This window comes from Manis pentadactyla, chromosome 9 (assembly GCF_030020395.1).
Source record: "Manis pentadactyla isolate mManPen7 chromosome 9, mManPen7.hap1, whole genome shotgun sequence".
Taxonomy (NCBI): Eukaryota; Metazoa; Chordata; class Mammalia; order Pholidota; family Manidae; genus Manis; species Manis pentadactyla.
Window position 1 is genome coordinate 68,376,278 of NC_080027.1, and position 16,216 is coordinate 68,392,493.

The 16,216-nt window shown below is 39.6% G+C and overlaps 1 protein-coding gene and 1 long non-coding RNA gene across 5 annotated transcripts in view; one reads left to right on the plus strand and one right to left on the minus strand.

Moving 5' to 3' along the window:
* Positions 1-12,121, plus strand: part of LOC118909010 (uncharacterized) — a 57,068-nt gene extending 44,947 nt beyond the window's left edge. The window contains exon 3 of the long non-coding RNA XR_005023459.2: positions 11,830-12,121. This is a non-coding gene — a long non-coding RNA (uncharacterized LOC118909010). The remainder of the gene's footprint in view (positions 1-11,829) is intronic.
* The window catches only part of BDNF (brain derived neurotrophic factor), a 48,439-nt gene continuing 34,918 nt past the window's right edge, over positions 2,696-16,216 (minus strand). For all 4 annotated transcript variants that reach the window (XM_036879079.2, XM_036879082.2, XM_036879081.2 and 1 more), the window contains exon 2: positions 2,696-3,946. In XM_036879079.2, the coding sequence (XP_036734974.1) occupies positions 3,182-3,946 (765 nt within the window). In that variant the 3' untranslated portion in view covers positions 2,696-3,181. The remainder of the gene's footprint in view (positions 3,947-16,216) is intronic.

Consider the following 16,216-nt stretch of genomic DNA (forward strand, 5'->3'; position numbering starts at 1 on the left):
GGTTTCATATTGATGAAAGTACATCACTTCAAAGGGGAAAACTTCCAAGTGTCCTAGAAAATGATATTCCCGTCTTCCATTGTGGAAGACAGGCCCAATCCCAGAGCTTCTCAGAAGTTCATAGATTGCAGGATTGGCGTTACATGCTTTGAAATAAGCATCCTCTCTGGAGGGCTTTGCAATTGCTACAACTAGTTAGGTTGGTCTTAAAGCAAGGAACACACGTATTTATAATAAAACACGTTTTCATGTTTGTTTTACAGTGAAGAGAAAAAACCCAGAACCCCCAGATTTTATGTACTTTGAAAATATATTTAAAAACATTAAAAATTCTATATTTAAAACATATATTATATGTTAATTAGTACACTTAAATAGAACTTGTATTTACAATAAGCTTCTGATGCGGTTAAGTTTTAATGCCAATTTTTTCAATAACATAATTATATAAATATACTAAAATACAATAAATATTTTTTGTTTGTTTTACATGGTGAATAATATCTTTACCATAGAGAGAACAAGGCCACAGACGTTTACTTACATTTTCAATGGGAATCACCATAAAAAAACAACAGGCCTGCTGCCATGCATGAAACACTTTTGCCACAAAGAGACCACAGCAAGACTTAAAAAAAAAAAAAAAAAGAAACAAAACAAAACAGAACAAAAATGAACAGCAACAGAGAAAGATTTTTAACAAAATAAATCTTAGGTCAATGTAAATCATCAAGCACGGGACCATGATGTGTCTTAGAGCGTGAGTGAGAGCCAGTGATTACACAATTGCTAAATGCCTCCTATTCAACCACTGAACAGATGGTGCCTTTGCAGTACTTTTGAGATTGTGATGGGGACCTTTTTTGTTTTATAATTCTGTCCCTCAAAAGGAAGCTGCAAAAAGTTAACATACAGCAATTCCAAGTATTCATTACATGTTAAAAATAATTACATATTTTCAAACAGCACAAAACAAACCTATACTACATAAAGTCTTCCTTCTTTTAAAGGTGGGTATTCAGATGGTGCTGTAAAAGATAGGCTCATTCTAAGTGAAAGACTGAACAAATAGAAATTATTTGCTGTTGGTATCTTCATTCCCTGGGTCCTGGTGAACACCCTCTTTTGCTTATTCCTTACCCTACTCAGATGCAGCAATTCTCAAGGACCCTGGTCCAGGACATTTTCAGATTTGGACAGTGGGTTTAGCACTAATTTTCAATGGAATCCAATTTCCCCAGGACCACTATTCCAGGCTCCCAACTTGACTTCTCCTGACTCAAAATGGCAGAGGTGCAGCAGGGACCTTCTGCATGAACAGATAGAATGGGCAGGAGGTTGCTGTGGTTTTCACTGGGGAGCAACACTTTATCATCTCCGTCCTGGCCTCTTCCATTGAGCAAGGCCCTGTTCAAGCCTCTGATGTCCTGGATGTGCAGACCCCTTCCCAAAGTCTTGTCTCTAGTCAAGATTTTCGACTGATAGCCTTGATCATCCAACCTGAGTTTTGGGGCCCTTTCCTGTTCCCTTCCCCCTTATGAAAAGTTCTTGAAAGACAAAACCCTGTCAAAAGACAAAACCCTGGTTTCCTCAAGTCAAATTTCAAAGCGATGTGTTCCTGTACCAAACATTCTTCTATCTCATCACAAAGATCTTAGGATCGCAGTGCCACATTTGGTTCAGAACCTGCTCTAGGCTAACCCATCTTTATGCAAAGTTATCCAGGGGTGGAGGGCATAAGTCAGCTGAGCATGGTCCTCCAGCGAGAACCTCTTAGCACAGTTAGATAATGTAGGCACTTAAAGCGCGAGGTCCAAGCAACTTGACACATGTCATTCCAGAGCCACCTCTGGGGTCCTTCGGAGGCCTCCCGTTTGGAATGCCATAAGTACCATTTCCCCACCCCCCCACCCCCAGACCATTTGGAATTCCTTTTGCACTGCCCAGAAATGATATGTCAGCTCCACACAGCCTCCATATGGCTGTTTAGTCTCATTTCACTGGCAGTGTGGACTCCTGCTCTGATCTAGGCAATTCTGGGTCCGTACAGAACTCTGCATTTTGCTTGCAAGGCATTTTTAACCCTTACCATGATTTACCCAAATGTTTACCCCTCATAAAAAAGAAAAAGAATCTTCGTTTTTGAGGGGTTTTGGTGGTACTTGTTCTTTTCTCTAAACAAAAAAGAAATCACATTCTCTACGTTCATGTGAGTACCACGATGAAGTTGTTCACTCATTCACAGCACTGGTAAAATATTTTGGAGTGCACAACTGTTTTTTTCTTCCTTCAAGAGAAAATAAAACAGAAGGAACCAAAGGGGGAAGCGGGGAAAGAATGTATTCTAAGTAAATGGAGGTCTTCCCCACAGAAGAAGCTTCCCAGGACCGAGGCCTGGAGAGTGAGCGGAAGGCTAGGCAGTGCACCGTGGGAAGTGCAGTTAGCATTTCGTTGAGTTGCCTTAATTTTTATTCATTTTCCAGTCAGCTGATTGATACTGCAAACATTTTTACAACATAAAAATGAAACTTTTATCAACCAAGATATATACTGAAGGAATTCTTTTCCCAACCCTACTTCCTGTGGAAACAAAAACAAAAACAAAAACAAAAAACAAACAAAAAGAACACAAAACAAACAAAAATATAGCCCTCCCATCCCCCATCCCCTAAGCCAGTAAAGCCATGACAACAGCACCTTGACTTTGTTTTAATTCCAACGCTATCAGAAGTTAAAAGCAGTAAAACAGATAATAGTACTAACAGGAACGAAGATACTCACTGTCTAAAATGTAAACGGAATGTTTGGGTTCAAATTTTTGTTGTTGTTTTTTTGTCTGTTTTCTGAAAGAGGACAGTTTATTATCAATTCACAATTAAAGCAGCATGCAATTTATTATTATTTTTTAAAACTTTACGTTTTCAATTCTTGGCAACAGCAACCCGCCACAACATCACAGAGGAATGTAATGCAGATTTAAAGTTGTGCGCAAAATGACTGTTTCCCTTCTGGTCATGGGTATATCCAATAAATAGATTGTAGAACCACTGTACTGTATAAACTTCATTTATACATGCAGTTCATAAAATTATTTTTTTTCTTAACTGAATAATTTACCCTGTTATGTATATATACAAATAGATAATTTTTGTCTCAATATAATCTATACAACATAAATCCACTATCTTCCCCTTTTAATGGTCAGTGTACATACACAGGAAGTGTCTATCCTTATGAACCGCCAGCCAATGCGCTTTTTGCTATCCATGGTGAGGGCCCGCACGTACGACTGGGTAGTTCGGCACTGGGAGTTCCAGTGCCTCTTGTCTATGCCGCGGCAGCCCTCCTTCGTGTAACCCATGGGATTGCACTTGGTCTCGTAGAAGTACTGCTTCAGTTGGCCTTTCGATACAGGCACCTTTTCAAGGACCGTGACCGTCCCGCCCGACATGTCCACTGCAGTCTTTTTATCGGCCGCTGTCACCCACTCGCTGATGCTGTCGCATACGCTCAGCTCTCCGCGGCGGGCAGGGTCGGAGTGGCGCCGCACCCTCATGGACATGTTTGCGGCGTCCAGGTAATTTTTGTATTCCTCAAGCAGGAAGAGAAGTGGGGGCTCCAAAGGCACTTGACTACTGAGCATCACCCTGGAAGTGTACAAGTCCGCGTCCTTACTGTTCTCTTCCTTGGGCCGAACTTTCTGGTCCTCATCCAACAGCTCCTCTATCACGTGTTCAAAAGTGTCAGCCAATGACGTCAGGCCTCTCGAACCTACCTTGGGCCCATTCACGCTCTCCAGAGTCCCATGGGTCCGCACTCCTGGGTAGGCCACGCTGCCTTGTCCTCGGCCGTTTGCTTCTTTCATAGGGGCAGCCTTCATGCAACCGAAGTATGAAATAACCATAGTAAGGAAAAGGATGGTCATCACTCTTCTCACCTGGTGGAACTGTAAGGAGAAAGCAGAAACAGAGCGCAAAGCTGGTTAGAGCTTTCTTTTGCTGGGATACAACACAGCCACCTGACTGTAATTCCAGGCCATTCTCTGCAGGGTCAAGGATTTTATGTATTGGTGATGAGCTCCAGCTGCACCAGACACAAGTTAATGTGTAGTGCGCGCTATGTGGTTTAATATAAACAGAACGTGCAGTGTTTGTCTCAAGATTCAGCATGTAAACCTGAGGTTAGAGGGCTTCTAAGCAAGTGAAAAAATTGTGACTTCAAGCTCTCCTCCTGCCTCCCACTTTAGCAGCTTTGTAAATTTAATTTTTAATGATCTCTGCTCAGCCTGTCACAAGAAGCACAAAATCAGAATGTTACTAAGCAACAATGGCAAGTGTAATAGTAAAAAATTTTTTTCAAGTTAGCAACGTGGTCCTATTGCAGGAATGTGTGACAGGAGCGGCCTGCGGGGTCTGAGTGGGTCTTTCTAGCTTTGAGGCATCTAGGCATGAACAGCAAAATAAAACAGAAGTCAGAGCGCTATAAAGAGCTTCTGAAGGGCCCCCACCAGTAAGATGGCGAACTTCCGGCTTCTCTTCCAGGTCCTCAGTTCCCGACGGCGCCACCTAAAGACCAACCACCTCTCTCCCCACTCCCACTCCCAGCACCTAGCCAATAGCCACCAGCCCCATAGAAGTAACACCACAATCACCCCATGCCCCTTCCTATATAACCCAGCACCTTTCCCCAATAAAGCGGAATTCTCCGGTGAATTGCTGCTGTGTGTCGCTCCTTTCCTTTCAGCTTCTATACTTTTTTTTTCCTCTTGTAGAGATAATCTATTAGAGCAAAGGAGAAAGATATTTTCATCGAGCCACCCCAATTTACAGATAAGGCCACCAAAGGGCACAGGGGACTTGCCTTGCATCATGAAGAAAGTTCATGTTAGAATTCGGGGCTCCCAACTCCAGCTCCACTGTTTTCCTATTATACCTGGGTGGTCATAACTAAAAATGTTTTGCTTATTTCCAAGCAGAAATCATTTTCTACATGTTGCTTTTAATGATGTGTCTATGCCTGGGGGCTGCTATTATAAAAACAACACGTCCTCTTAAGAGAGAACTGGGAAAATCAGCATTCAAAAGGCACTGAAGTCAATTTCAAATGCCTACCATATGTGGTCCCACGTTTATCTCCACTAACTGTGAGACCCTCATGCCTTGCCTTTTCTGGTGTCTGTACAGATCCATCTAAGAAAGCTCAGCTTCTCTTTTTATTGGAAATGTGGTCTGGTGTGTGTGTGTGTGCATGTGCATGTGTGAGCTGAGTTTATCATAGCTCTAAAAAGCTGAGTGCCATTCTGCACATTTTGGAATAGGCAGCTAGTGCTTCTTTCTGCGCTTTTGAAGTTTCCTGGGAAGTCCCTTAACAGTACACCACAAAATAAATCTTTTCCTGTTTGCCAGAGGGTTGCTATACTCTAAATTTGGCTCTACTTCTACAGGCATGCTCTGGGAAGCCAATTAGAATGGATGAACAAGCAAAATGAAAACATACCTACAGACCAGCCCAAGGTTACCATCAGATGGTGAAGGTCTTGAGAATCACTTACCTGAATCACTGTGTCCCTCTGCAGTAAAGGGAAGCTGCCCCCAGCCTAACAGTCTAACTTTATTCCTACTTCCCAGTACTGGAGCAAGGACTTACAAAAAGAGCACACACATGCCATAGCTGTTATGCTGTGCCAGTAAGTAAGGAAAAGGGACTGTTTTTCTGCCCGTGCAGTATCAGTGAATGGAAAACCAACGTCCCTCCAGTCAATGGGCCACACTGCAGAAATGGCTGAAAACTCTGGTACTGAGAACCAAATGTTTCTGCTCCCTACTTTTATAAGAGATCACATTTTCTACCACTAAAATACTTTATTACTATCCCCAAACACCAAGAAGTTTTCTTGTAAACTCACTCTCACTTTGCAAGAACACTCAGAACTGCTTGGAATGCACAATGGTCTGAGATTAGGAAGGGCACTGGTTTGAACAAACCAGAGATATCCACTCTGCTAATAACCAAACTTTTGTGAATGTCTGGATTCTGCACCATCAAAGAAACGTATCCGCCAAGGAAGTTTCTGTTCCTGGCAGGCGGTATTTCCAACACTGAATGAAAACCCTTTCTCCTAATGTTCCAGGTCCAAATTAAAACAACCCAAGGGGAACCTCAAATGTAGGTCGATGAAAGAACGCAAATTTAGAATATTTTACTCCAGCCATCTATATCACACTGGTACAGATTTGCCATTATCGGCTATCTTTTAGTACTGTATGTCATTAAATCTAAGATACCATAATTTTAAAACACTGTTTTATGTATTGTTGAGAAATTTAAAAAATGCAATCAATTAAACTATTGCCTTCATTATCACTTAAAACTGTTACTGTATACTTTCTGAAAGGAGTTCTTTCAGACTTATTTGGACACATTGAATCATATATAACTTTTATGCATATGTAAAATAAACAAAATGAATTGGTTACGATAATGCCTATGTTGTGACTGCTGCATAGCCAACAACGATAAAATGACATCAACTGCAAGATACAATCAAATTTCAAAGATGTTCAAAATATAAATAAGAAAATGTACATCTAAGGATGAATGAAACAGAGTAATTTATTAAGTATTTACTAAGTGCCCACATTAACTGCCTAAAATGACCGAGGTACTTAGGCATCTTAAACTAGAGGTGCAAAACTGTATTAATGTTACTACCCCAGTAATGAGTTTTTAAATGCTATCTCTTTCTATACTTGGCTTAAAGAAATTTACCCTGCCTTCCACTATTAGTACTGTTTTGTTACAAAAGAAGTCAGTACTTTATTTATCATTTTCTCATCAGTTTCACAGGCAAATATTTCAGAGGAACAAATGGCATCTGAATAAATACTACTTATCTTTCATCCTGAAGCCCAAACATGGGCGTCCTTCAAAAGCGGGACAACTGCATAGATTGAGTAATTAACTACCTGGTGATAAACCCCAACCCTATCTGGTCCTGCGTCCTGAGCGACACTCCTAAGATGCTAACTGTCTACACACTTATAAGGCCTTAAACTCAACTGCATCGAACACCACGTTCAATACTTGTTGCTGGAACAATGTTACTTCCTAACTTTTTCATTTCTGGCAATATTTTTCTTATACTTTGGACCACCCAGACCACAGGCCAGAAATCTTGGAATCAAGTGTGGTGATACATTTCTTGTACAGCTTTCAAAGAAATAAGCCTTGTTCATTTTTTCTTTAAAATTTCTCTGGTCCGTCCCTGCTTCCCCATTCCACTGCCACCTTGGCTGAGCCTTCACCATCCCATTTGTGGCCACAGTGTTCCCTTGATGTACTTGACATCCTTCCTGCTCCGTTCAACTGTAATGACCACTGTCTGACTAAGCCCTCTCATCTTATCGTTCTCTTACGCAAAAACTTGCAATGGCGTTTGTTCCACCAGGTCACATTGAACCTCTTCTGCCTGGTATCCAACACCCTCCCAAATCTGACCTTGACCTACTCACTCTACTCTGACATGATCAGGCCAGAGTCCTTGGAGTCCCATATGCATTATTGCCTGGAAGTGACTTGTTCCACTCTTTTGGCAAGCTCTTCCTATCTGACCAAACCTTGCTTATCCTTCATGACCCAATTCAAGCACCAAATCATCCACGCCACCTTCTCTAATTATTACAGCACATACTGTCCTCCTTGTCCTCTAAAATTTCTACATCTCATCTAGGACTTCATTCCCCACTCACATATTAATTGTTAAAAGTGTTTGCTAATTATGGTCAGTCTTCAGTTGGATGATAAGCTCTCTGAGGGAATGGATCATGTCTGATTCCCTCATAATGCTTAACATAGAATAATGTAACAGTACTCAAGAAAACATTAGGTGGGCTTATTAAACCATATGAAGAGACAGTTCTGACACCATTTTCATGGAAGTACTAGTGAGCTCACTGATATTATTAGGCCAAGTATAGGCTGTGCTAAATCCAAAGTATAAACTTGAAAGGATTTGATAGATGGTAATTATCAGGCCATGAGGAATCTCCTGACTTTCTCTGATAGGGTACAATTGTACTTGAATGACTTTTAAAAAGCAAAAACACAACAATATATTAATGACCCTACTACTTTCTGTGTAACTGTTTCCAACGAAGACTTGGAAAGTAGTAATAGTAATAAGCATAGCAAAATTCTGAATTCTCAGATTTTAACTTCTTTTTTTTCTGCTAAACTCTCCAATGAATAATTTTATATATTGCATAGGAAATCATAAAAGGTTAAGTAAGAACTTCCAGGATGATTCTTATGTCTTAGCTCTTCAGATGAGTCTTTGTTACACAAAAGGTAAAGAGGCTGTGCAATATTGCTAAGTAGATCATTAGTCTATATACTTGTTTATACATAATAAATCCACTAGCACTGCCAATTCTGTTTCAAGGTTTACAACAATCAACTTGACTACATCTATAAAATGCTAGGAAAGTTTTTTAGCCTCATTCTCAAAAAGGTAAATGCAGTCAAACGGCTAAAGAGCAAATCAACAAAACAGAAATAAAGTTTAGTTTTTAAGTATGATTCACAAGTCTTAAACACATAACCAAATATCCATGATAGCATGCTATAGTAATAATTTATATTTGTCTAAAAGACTACAGAATATTCACAAATATCATCTAATTTGATTGTTACCAAGAAATACTATCCATATTACACAAATGAGACAACTATAGTTCAGAGAGGTTGAGTGACCTATCAGATATCACAAAACTGACAAGTTATCTGTCTTCTTGTCCAAGTTTTTACCATCAGAACAGCAATTTTGGAATATCTAACTTCAGGGAGGAGAGAAGCTATGTTACAAAGGATGGTCAAAGAAGTTGCTTATCAAATGTGGACACAGTTTTCTGCAGTTGTGTGCATCTTGGAGCCCCACTTCTAAAGGCAACACCTTAATATTCTAATTTGTAGTATTAGATTATTCATGATCTCCAAGACCCTTCAGCATTAAGGCATCAGTGGATAGAATTTCAGACAATGCAGTTTTCCTCTAAAAAAAAAAAGCTTTGTAAAACTGTAGGCATGTTAGACCCAGGTTTCCATGGCTAAAGCAAAGAAAGGGAACCAAACAATAATATGGACTGATTCAGGCAAATGGGGGAATACAAAGCTTTATTTGTTTCTAGTCCCTTTTGGTTTTTGTCTATGAGCATGTAATAAAAAAAAAAAAACAGTTTAAAACACACATTGCTGCTCACCTTAGACAGTCCTATGAGCAACAAGGATAACACTAATGTTGAAGAAATTATCAATTCTTAACATGCACGATGCAAACCAGAGACCTACTTAAAGAACTCCTGCAAATCAATATAAAATGATCTTTCATTTGTATCATTTCTCTACATGCATATATGAGCCTTAATTTTGTTTGTTTGTTCATCAGACATGGAATCTACTTTCAAGTTTTACAATCTACAAGGGTGGTAGGACATACATGAAAAGTAACTAAAATATAAAGGTAGAAATGACCCAGGAAAGGTACAGGTAAAATTCTACAAAAAGAGGTTCCTTTCAATTAGAGAATGAAGAATGCTTTGTGAAGATGATTGCAAAGGATGGAAAGATTTAAACATATCCAGAAAAGACACCAGTGGATGGACAGTGGCTTGGTTAAAGGCATGGAGGTGGGAAGGTATGGGAATCTTCTGGAAGAGCAAGAATGGGAAATAAGTGAACGACTATCAGATTTTGGAATGCACGGAAGGTAATGCTAGTGTAATCACCTTGCTGTCCTTATAGATTACAGAAGAGGCAATGGGAGTTTCTGAGTGGGGGCAATGTCTCAAGAAGCCTAGTTTATCACCATGTATAAGAAGACCTGAAAGAATGATAGGCTGGAAGAGACAAATTAGTTCAGTGATCTTACTCTTGGTGGTTATTGGGCTTTAAAAATAAATATTAGGTAGTGTACTTAAGTATATGATTGGGGTCAAGGGCCTGGATATATCTTTTAACTTTATCAATTTATTTATTTATCTATTTTTAGGCTGAAGTGAGTTGCAAAAAGAATAGGGGTTACAGGACTGCGCAGAGCGACGTGGTAACCATGAGTAATGTCTGGGTTGGCCAAAAGGAGAGCAGGTGGGGAGGTAGAGGGAAGGCAAGAATATAAACTCTCATTCCAATTATAATCACACTGAAGTTGGATTCCACTGCTCAGCACTTTTAATTCAAAGATCTCCAAACACTTTGCAAATAGTAAGTAATTAAGACTCATAGGACCCTAGAGGTGCAGGTAACTATAATTATCCCCATTTGATACAGAAGAAAAGAGGATCAGAGTTTTTAATCAACTCATCCACTTGCTGTGTTTCCCCTGATAGAACAAGGTCAGAACCTCAGATTCCAAGGAAAACTAGGTCTTCAACTATAGGGACTAGTTTTTTCCATCCCTCTGCATTATTTCTGTATTATTTTCCCATTAGGTATATATTGCTTAGCCAAGAAGACACACACACACATACACACACACACAAAACCCAAACAAAGAACCTTACATTCCTTGGAGAAAATAATTGGTACTTGGAATCCATAAATAGAATGGAGGGAAAAGCTAATGACCATTACAGATGGCTCACCTACTTACTTGAACGACCGGTCAATTGAAACTATTAAATATTTTAGTAAATGATATCTCATAATGCAGATATTCCAAAGCTTTGAAGGAAGTGCCTTTAAAGTGTAGTTTTTAACATAATGTAGTTTATGTCCAAGGGTATACAGTTACACTTCCTAAGAACCATCCTTCATACCAGAGAACTCTGATCCCCTAGTATGCCTGTGGTGTTAGTGATATTTGAAGACATTTATTAGCCTAAGAGTGCCAGAGAAATTGCTGGTCCTTAGTTCTGACCCAAAGTGATACATACATGTAACTGCCATGGAGAAAACAAAAGTTTATTTCCATGGATCATTGAATCATTGATAGATAAATTCACATATATCTTTGATAGAAAGCACTAAAACTCCAGTTCTCTTTTAATCCCCTAGTCTATTCCCCATCCCATCCCTGAGAAAGTAAGGATTTTTGTATTGGCCAGAGACCTAGCATACCCAAGGGTAAAACTAGACCATATTCTTGACTGGGGTAGAGATTGGGTGTTCTCTGAATTACCACAATATATACAGTTCCTTGTACAAACTAGATTCCCACACATGCTAAATTGACTCAATTCCCTTTGTGCTGGTAATATTGGCATAGTATTTAGGGAGGTGCAATTAAAGAAAGAGCAGTGAGTCTTAAAGTGAGTTGTAATGTGGAATTAATTCTGAAATAGGGGATAGAAAATGCCTGGCACAAGGACCAGAACTGGGCAGAGAACATCCCACCTGCCATTCCAATCACAGGTACAAATGCTGTCACCCCAAGTCTCTAATTTCTCCTCTCACTACTGCCCTAAGAAACCTAATGTTCTACTGTAGCCAGGATAGAAAACCTGAGAGCCAGAACCACCCAGAGCTGGCTGTGCTCTCCATGCCCTGCCCTCCTCCCCTGCCTCCATCTCAAACAGGCCACATCTCTGAAATAAAGATGTTTCAAGCAAATACAAGTCATTTGCATATCAAATGAATAGACCGTTTAAAAATATTGTTTTTTAGATTATAAGAACCAAATGGCAGTTAACATTCAACTGAAAAGTCTAACCTCTTTAATTAGGGGTCTGTTTTCTTTAGAATTTCAGGTGGGATTTGTTATAAATGAACTAAAAGTTCAGATTCAACAATGTTCTAACTACTAAATTTCCCAAAACAGTGTGTTTTCCCATACAGGGTAGACAGTAATGTCAATTAAGAAGATACTATATACCTGGTTCCATGAAGTTTCAGTGACCCACTCTGTAAAGAAGGACTGGATAAATTATACAAGTATACACCATGTTTAATGATAGGCATTGATCTCAACTACTCCATGGGGAAAGCATGGGGTAAACTTTCCTATAAAGGGAAAATGACTCTGGAAATAGTAATAAGTAGGGAAATAACAAATATCATTGTGAAATAGGCACTTAAACTGTATTTAAAGGCTTTGAACTTATAGAAAAATTTCAATAATAAAATTTTATGCAACCCAAAGCCTCAGGTTTCCAGATAATGTTTTGAGTGTTACATTTATAAATTAAGTGAATTAATGCAATCCAAATCTGTTATTAAAAATACAAAAAAAGGAGAAACTTGTTGGACCTGAAGTAAGTTTTAGGAAATAGCTTCCATGGGCTAAAATTTTTAAAAGTCTTGATTCTCAAAGTATGAGTCACGGTCCAGCAGTATTAGCATTACCTAGGCGCTTATAAGAAACACAGATTTCTTATAAAAAATGCAAATTCCCCTCCTACAACCCATCTACCCCATCCACTGAATCAGAACTTGCATTTCAACAAGATTCATATACATCAAACTGATTCCTATATGTATTAATTTGAGAAGCACTGGAATAAATAATAAAGAGAAAGGAAGCTACTTAAGGTACCCGAATGAAGGTTTAAAGTCAGCATAAACATTGTGGTACATTCTGAGCATGCCATGGGCATTTTCCCTCCTTGGTTCAACTTGTTTTATTGGGACATCCATTAAGGGACAGTATTTTTGCTTTTATGATATTAAGTAAAATCTGGATTCCTTTTATGTCAACTGGCTTTTCCACTATTGTGTTTATACCATAAAGCACAGGATACCTATAAATGTGGCTGACTGAATGAGAATTTACAGAAAACTACTCGTCTAAATCTGGACTTCCGCTCAACCACTGATTTTTATCTCAATGCTACAAGGCAAGTACAAGCATAACTGGCCTCCCAGATCACTTACAAAGCCTAATCTCTCACTCATTCAAAATGATACTGGAAATGATATGACCAGCTACAGCAGGTGACAGATTTCCAGACACATTAATATTACTTTCAGCCAGATGTCTCTAATCCTTGTAAGTTCTCTCTGTCCTGACATAGTGAAACAGGGACAGTGGCAGGGAGAAGTGACTCACTCACTCAATGGAGACTCTTTTATTTCTCGGCTTGTCCCACAATTAACAGATCCAGCTATGTCCTATCAAATACTAGGAAATTTTTAAAATGCACAAAATAAAACAGCAGCAGCAAAACAACAAAACCCTAAAACTCATTAGTATAAATATCAAGCATCAAAATCCCCTCTGCACACAAATCTCTCTCTACTTCAATAAACTACCTGGCAGGTAACCCAACTTCTCCTGGGGGTTCCAACATTTGGGATCGTTTGCCTCAAGACTAAGGATCCAAAATGGCAAAAAATAAGCCAGATTTCCAAAGTATAAACATTTCTGAGTTGAACAACATTATCAGGAAGTTGACAGTTGATGATAACTGATGGGGAAGTTTCATAAACAGAACTGGAGAATCGTTCACTGGACAGTTTGTTTAGAAAAGACTGCAAAGACTGCTAGTTTCCAAACACCAAGGAGTCACCAGCTCATCCATACAAATGCAAATATCTTGTACTGGGAATCTTGATTGTGTTACTGTGAAATCATTTGCAAATGGGTGGGGCTGAGATAACAGGGAACCCTATGTTCCCAGGAAGTTTTCTAAGTATTATTGGGTTCCACCTTGAGCCCCACAGAGTACAGAGGTGAACACAACTCACGTATTGCCTCCTGCAAACTACAGGCAAGGCACACCTACTACCAGCTGACGGTGTGAAAGCACCATCTTCCAAGTTCCTGGATCCAGGCATAAGCATGCTCTGGACCTGAAACCGCAAGGGTGATACAACCTCATCCCCGTCCCTAAGAGGAGAACATACAGTAACTCTCTCAAACCAGAGGACAAAGGGAATTCTCCCTTTAGGAAGAGAAGTTTTCCATAATGCGGAGATTGAGAACATGCCAGAACAATTACAATTTAGGAAAAAAGAAGAACAGGGAAAGTTAAAACCAGTCATCCTATTTCAGGCTCCTTCCTCAGAATTGGCAACTTCAAATCAACAGGTTGCTTTGAGGGTGTCTCTGGACACTCTGAGTTCCTGCCCTAAGATGCTACAGGAATTTGACAGCTGTGAGCTAACACCCACTAACCACCATAGCTACACAAACATGTGCCTCATGGACCCCAGAACTGTGGTAAAGGCATGCCCGTCTCAGTTTTTCCACAGATGGCTCTCCCAAAATTTTCCATAGCCATTGTATTCCTGTGGTTAATTAGTTATCTGAGCAATTGCCATTATAGAAAGAATATCTGTCCATAATTAGACTCATCTTAGATCCAAACTAGAAGGCTCCAATGCAACTAATTCAAAAGGGTAAAATGAGAATGGGACAGATCATTCTCACCTGGCAAGAGACCTCCCTCCGGATTAGAGTACCTCTCCTTTGAAGTACACAGAACACGCATTTAAAAAAGCAAGAGGGGAAAATAGGTGGGGAGAAGAAACTAGACCAATAAGTTGCCTCTAGAGCAGCATTCCTGTTTAAACTACTACCGAGAAATCCCAGGGGAAAGATGAAATTAGCAAGAGAAGGCTATTAGCTCTCTGCTGCTCACCTTTACGAGACCATTTTCAGGAATCAGTTGGTTAAATTCCACTGAAGCGTAAATGCACACACCACAGCCCTTCTTCTGGGATGCACAGTCATACCACATAGAAGCGTGTGGGTAGATGCTGAAACATGTGTGGACACGCAACCCCTTCTGTAGAACTCAATGTTTTGAGTGTTAACGAGGATTAACCTTTTGCACACATGGAGAAAACTGGTGGTTCCACACACATCAAGTTGTCCTTCAGGTTATTTTTGCATCCAACTCTATAATTTCTTTTAATTACTTACTGTAAAGTACAGGAAAGTGCTCATTATCTGTAGCTTAACGCAGGAGCAAAAATAATTATGTTCTCCTGCCCCCTTCCTTACCCCAGCCCCCAGCTCCTCTAAGTGTCACTCTGTATCTGAATAGCACAACTAAGCCAGTTTCTGGGCTCTGTGCATAGAGAGCCATGTGGACCCTATTCAAGAAACTGGCTGTGCTCTAGAGCTTCTATAAAATACAAGGAAAATATTACATCTGAGATGACAAAAGATCATATGTCTGGTCAGAAAGTATACACATCACTTAAGCCAATAGGCTGTACCTATATGGAAGCTTTTGATTCTGTGGTTCCACATCAGGACTATGAGGCCATCTGTTTGTCTCCATCCCTTTCCACTAAACAGTGCTTTCTACAGAAAAACATGCAAACTCAAACATCAATATATTTAATCTAAGTAATGGGAGAAGGGCCAGGTTTCTACATAGTATCTGTAAATAGACACAGTATTATTGGTGGTGGTGCTAACGGTGTGTATGAGGGGTAGATGTTTGGAAGATGCTCTGGGCAACTAGGTAAGTAATATCAAGCTTCTCGTTTTGTTAAAAATGATTTAAAATAATGAATAAAAACATTTATTAGCTATCAGGTGGATAATCTAATTATCCAGTTTACAGCCAAGAAAACTGAGGCTCAGACAAAATCCATAAACTGTCTCCGACCACATGCACAGCATGCAGTGGAAATGGAATTTGAACCAAGGCTGGCTTGCAAGCCTCTTCCCATATGGATGTGGTGTCTTATATTTTGAGGGCGGTCTACTTGGCAGAGATTAACCTGCAGATGCTATGCATCAATTTCTTATTTATATAAGTAAAGGCCCATATGATCATTCCTGATAAGGAGTTTATTCACACACCAATTCCACAGAGGTTGAATATAACCCTTATGTTTCTTCTTTAATACGCTTTTCCCAATATTGAATCAATTTTCTCAAGGTACCACCCATGCCTGCATACTAGAGTGTAGTGTCAAAACTATGCATGAAGGTTATTTGTTTGAGATGTCAGAATATTTTCACCTGACAAGATCTCTTTGGGCACTGGAACTTTCTGTGTGCTTTTCAGACCAGTAACCACAACTGCCAAATATTCCTGTGTCAATTCATCTTGAGTAAAAATGATTTCGACCAAGATCCAAGTGCCAAGATACCTTTACAAAAAATACTTTTGATATAAAATTCTTCTTTTTAGTACCTCAACCTAATCCCCTCAAAGTCTAGAAGCCTGCTATTCCAGGCCACCCCACTTGTGACCCACGCCATTAGTCCTGTTACTCAAGAACAGAGTGGAGGGGCTGAGATGCGAATGTAAAGAACGGTATG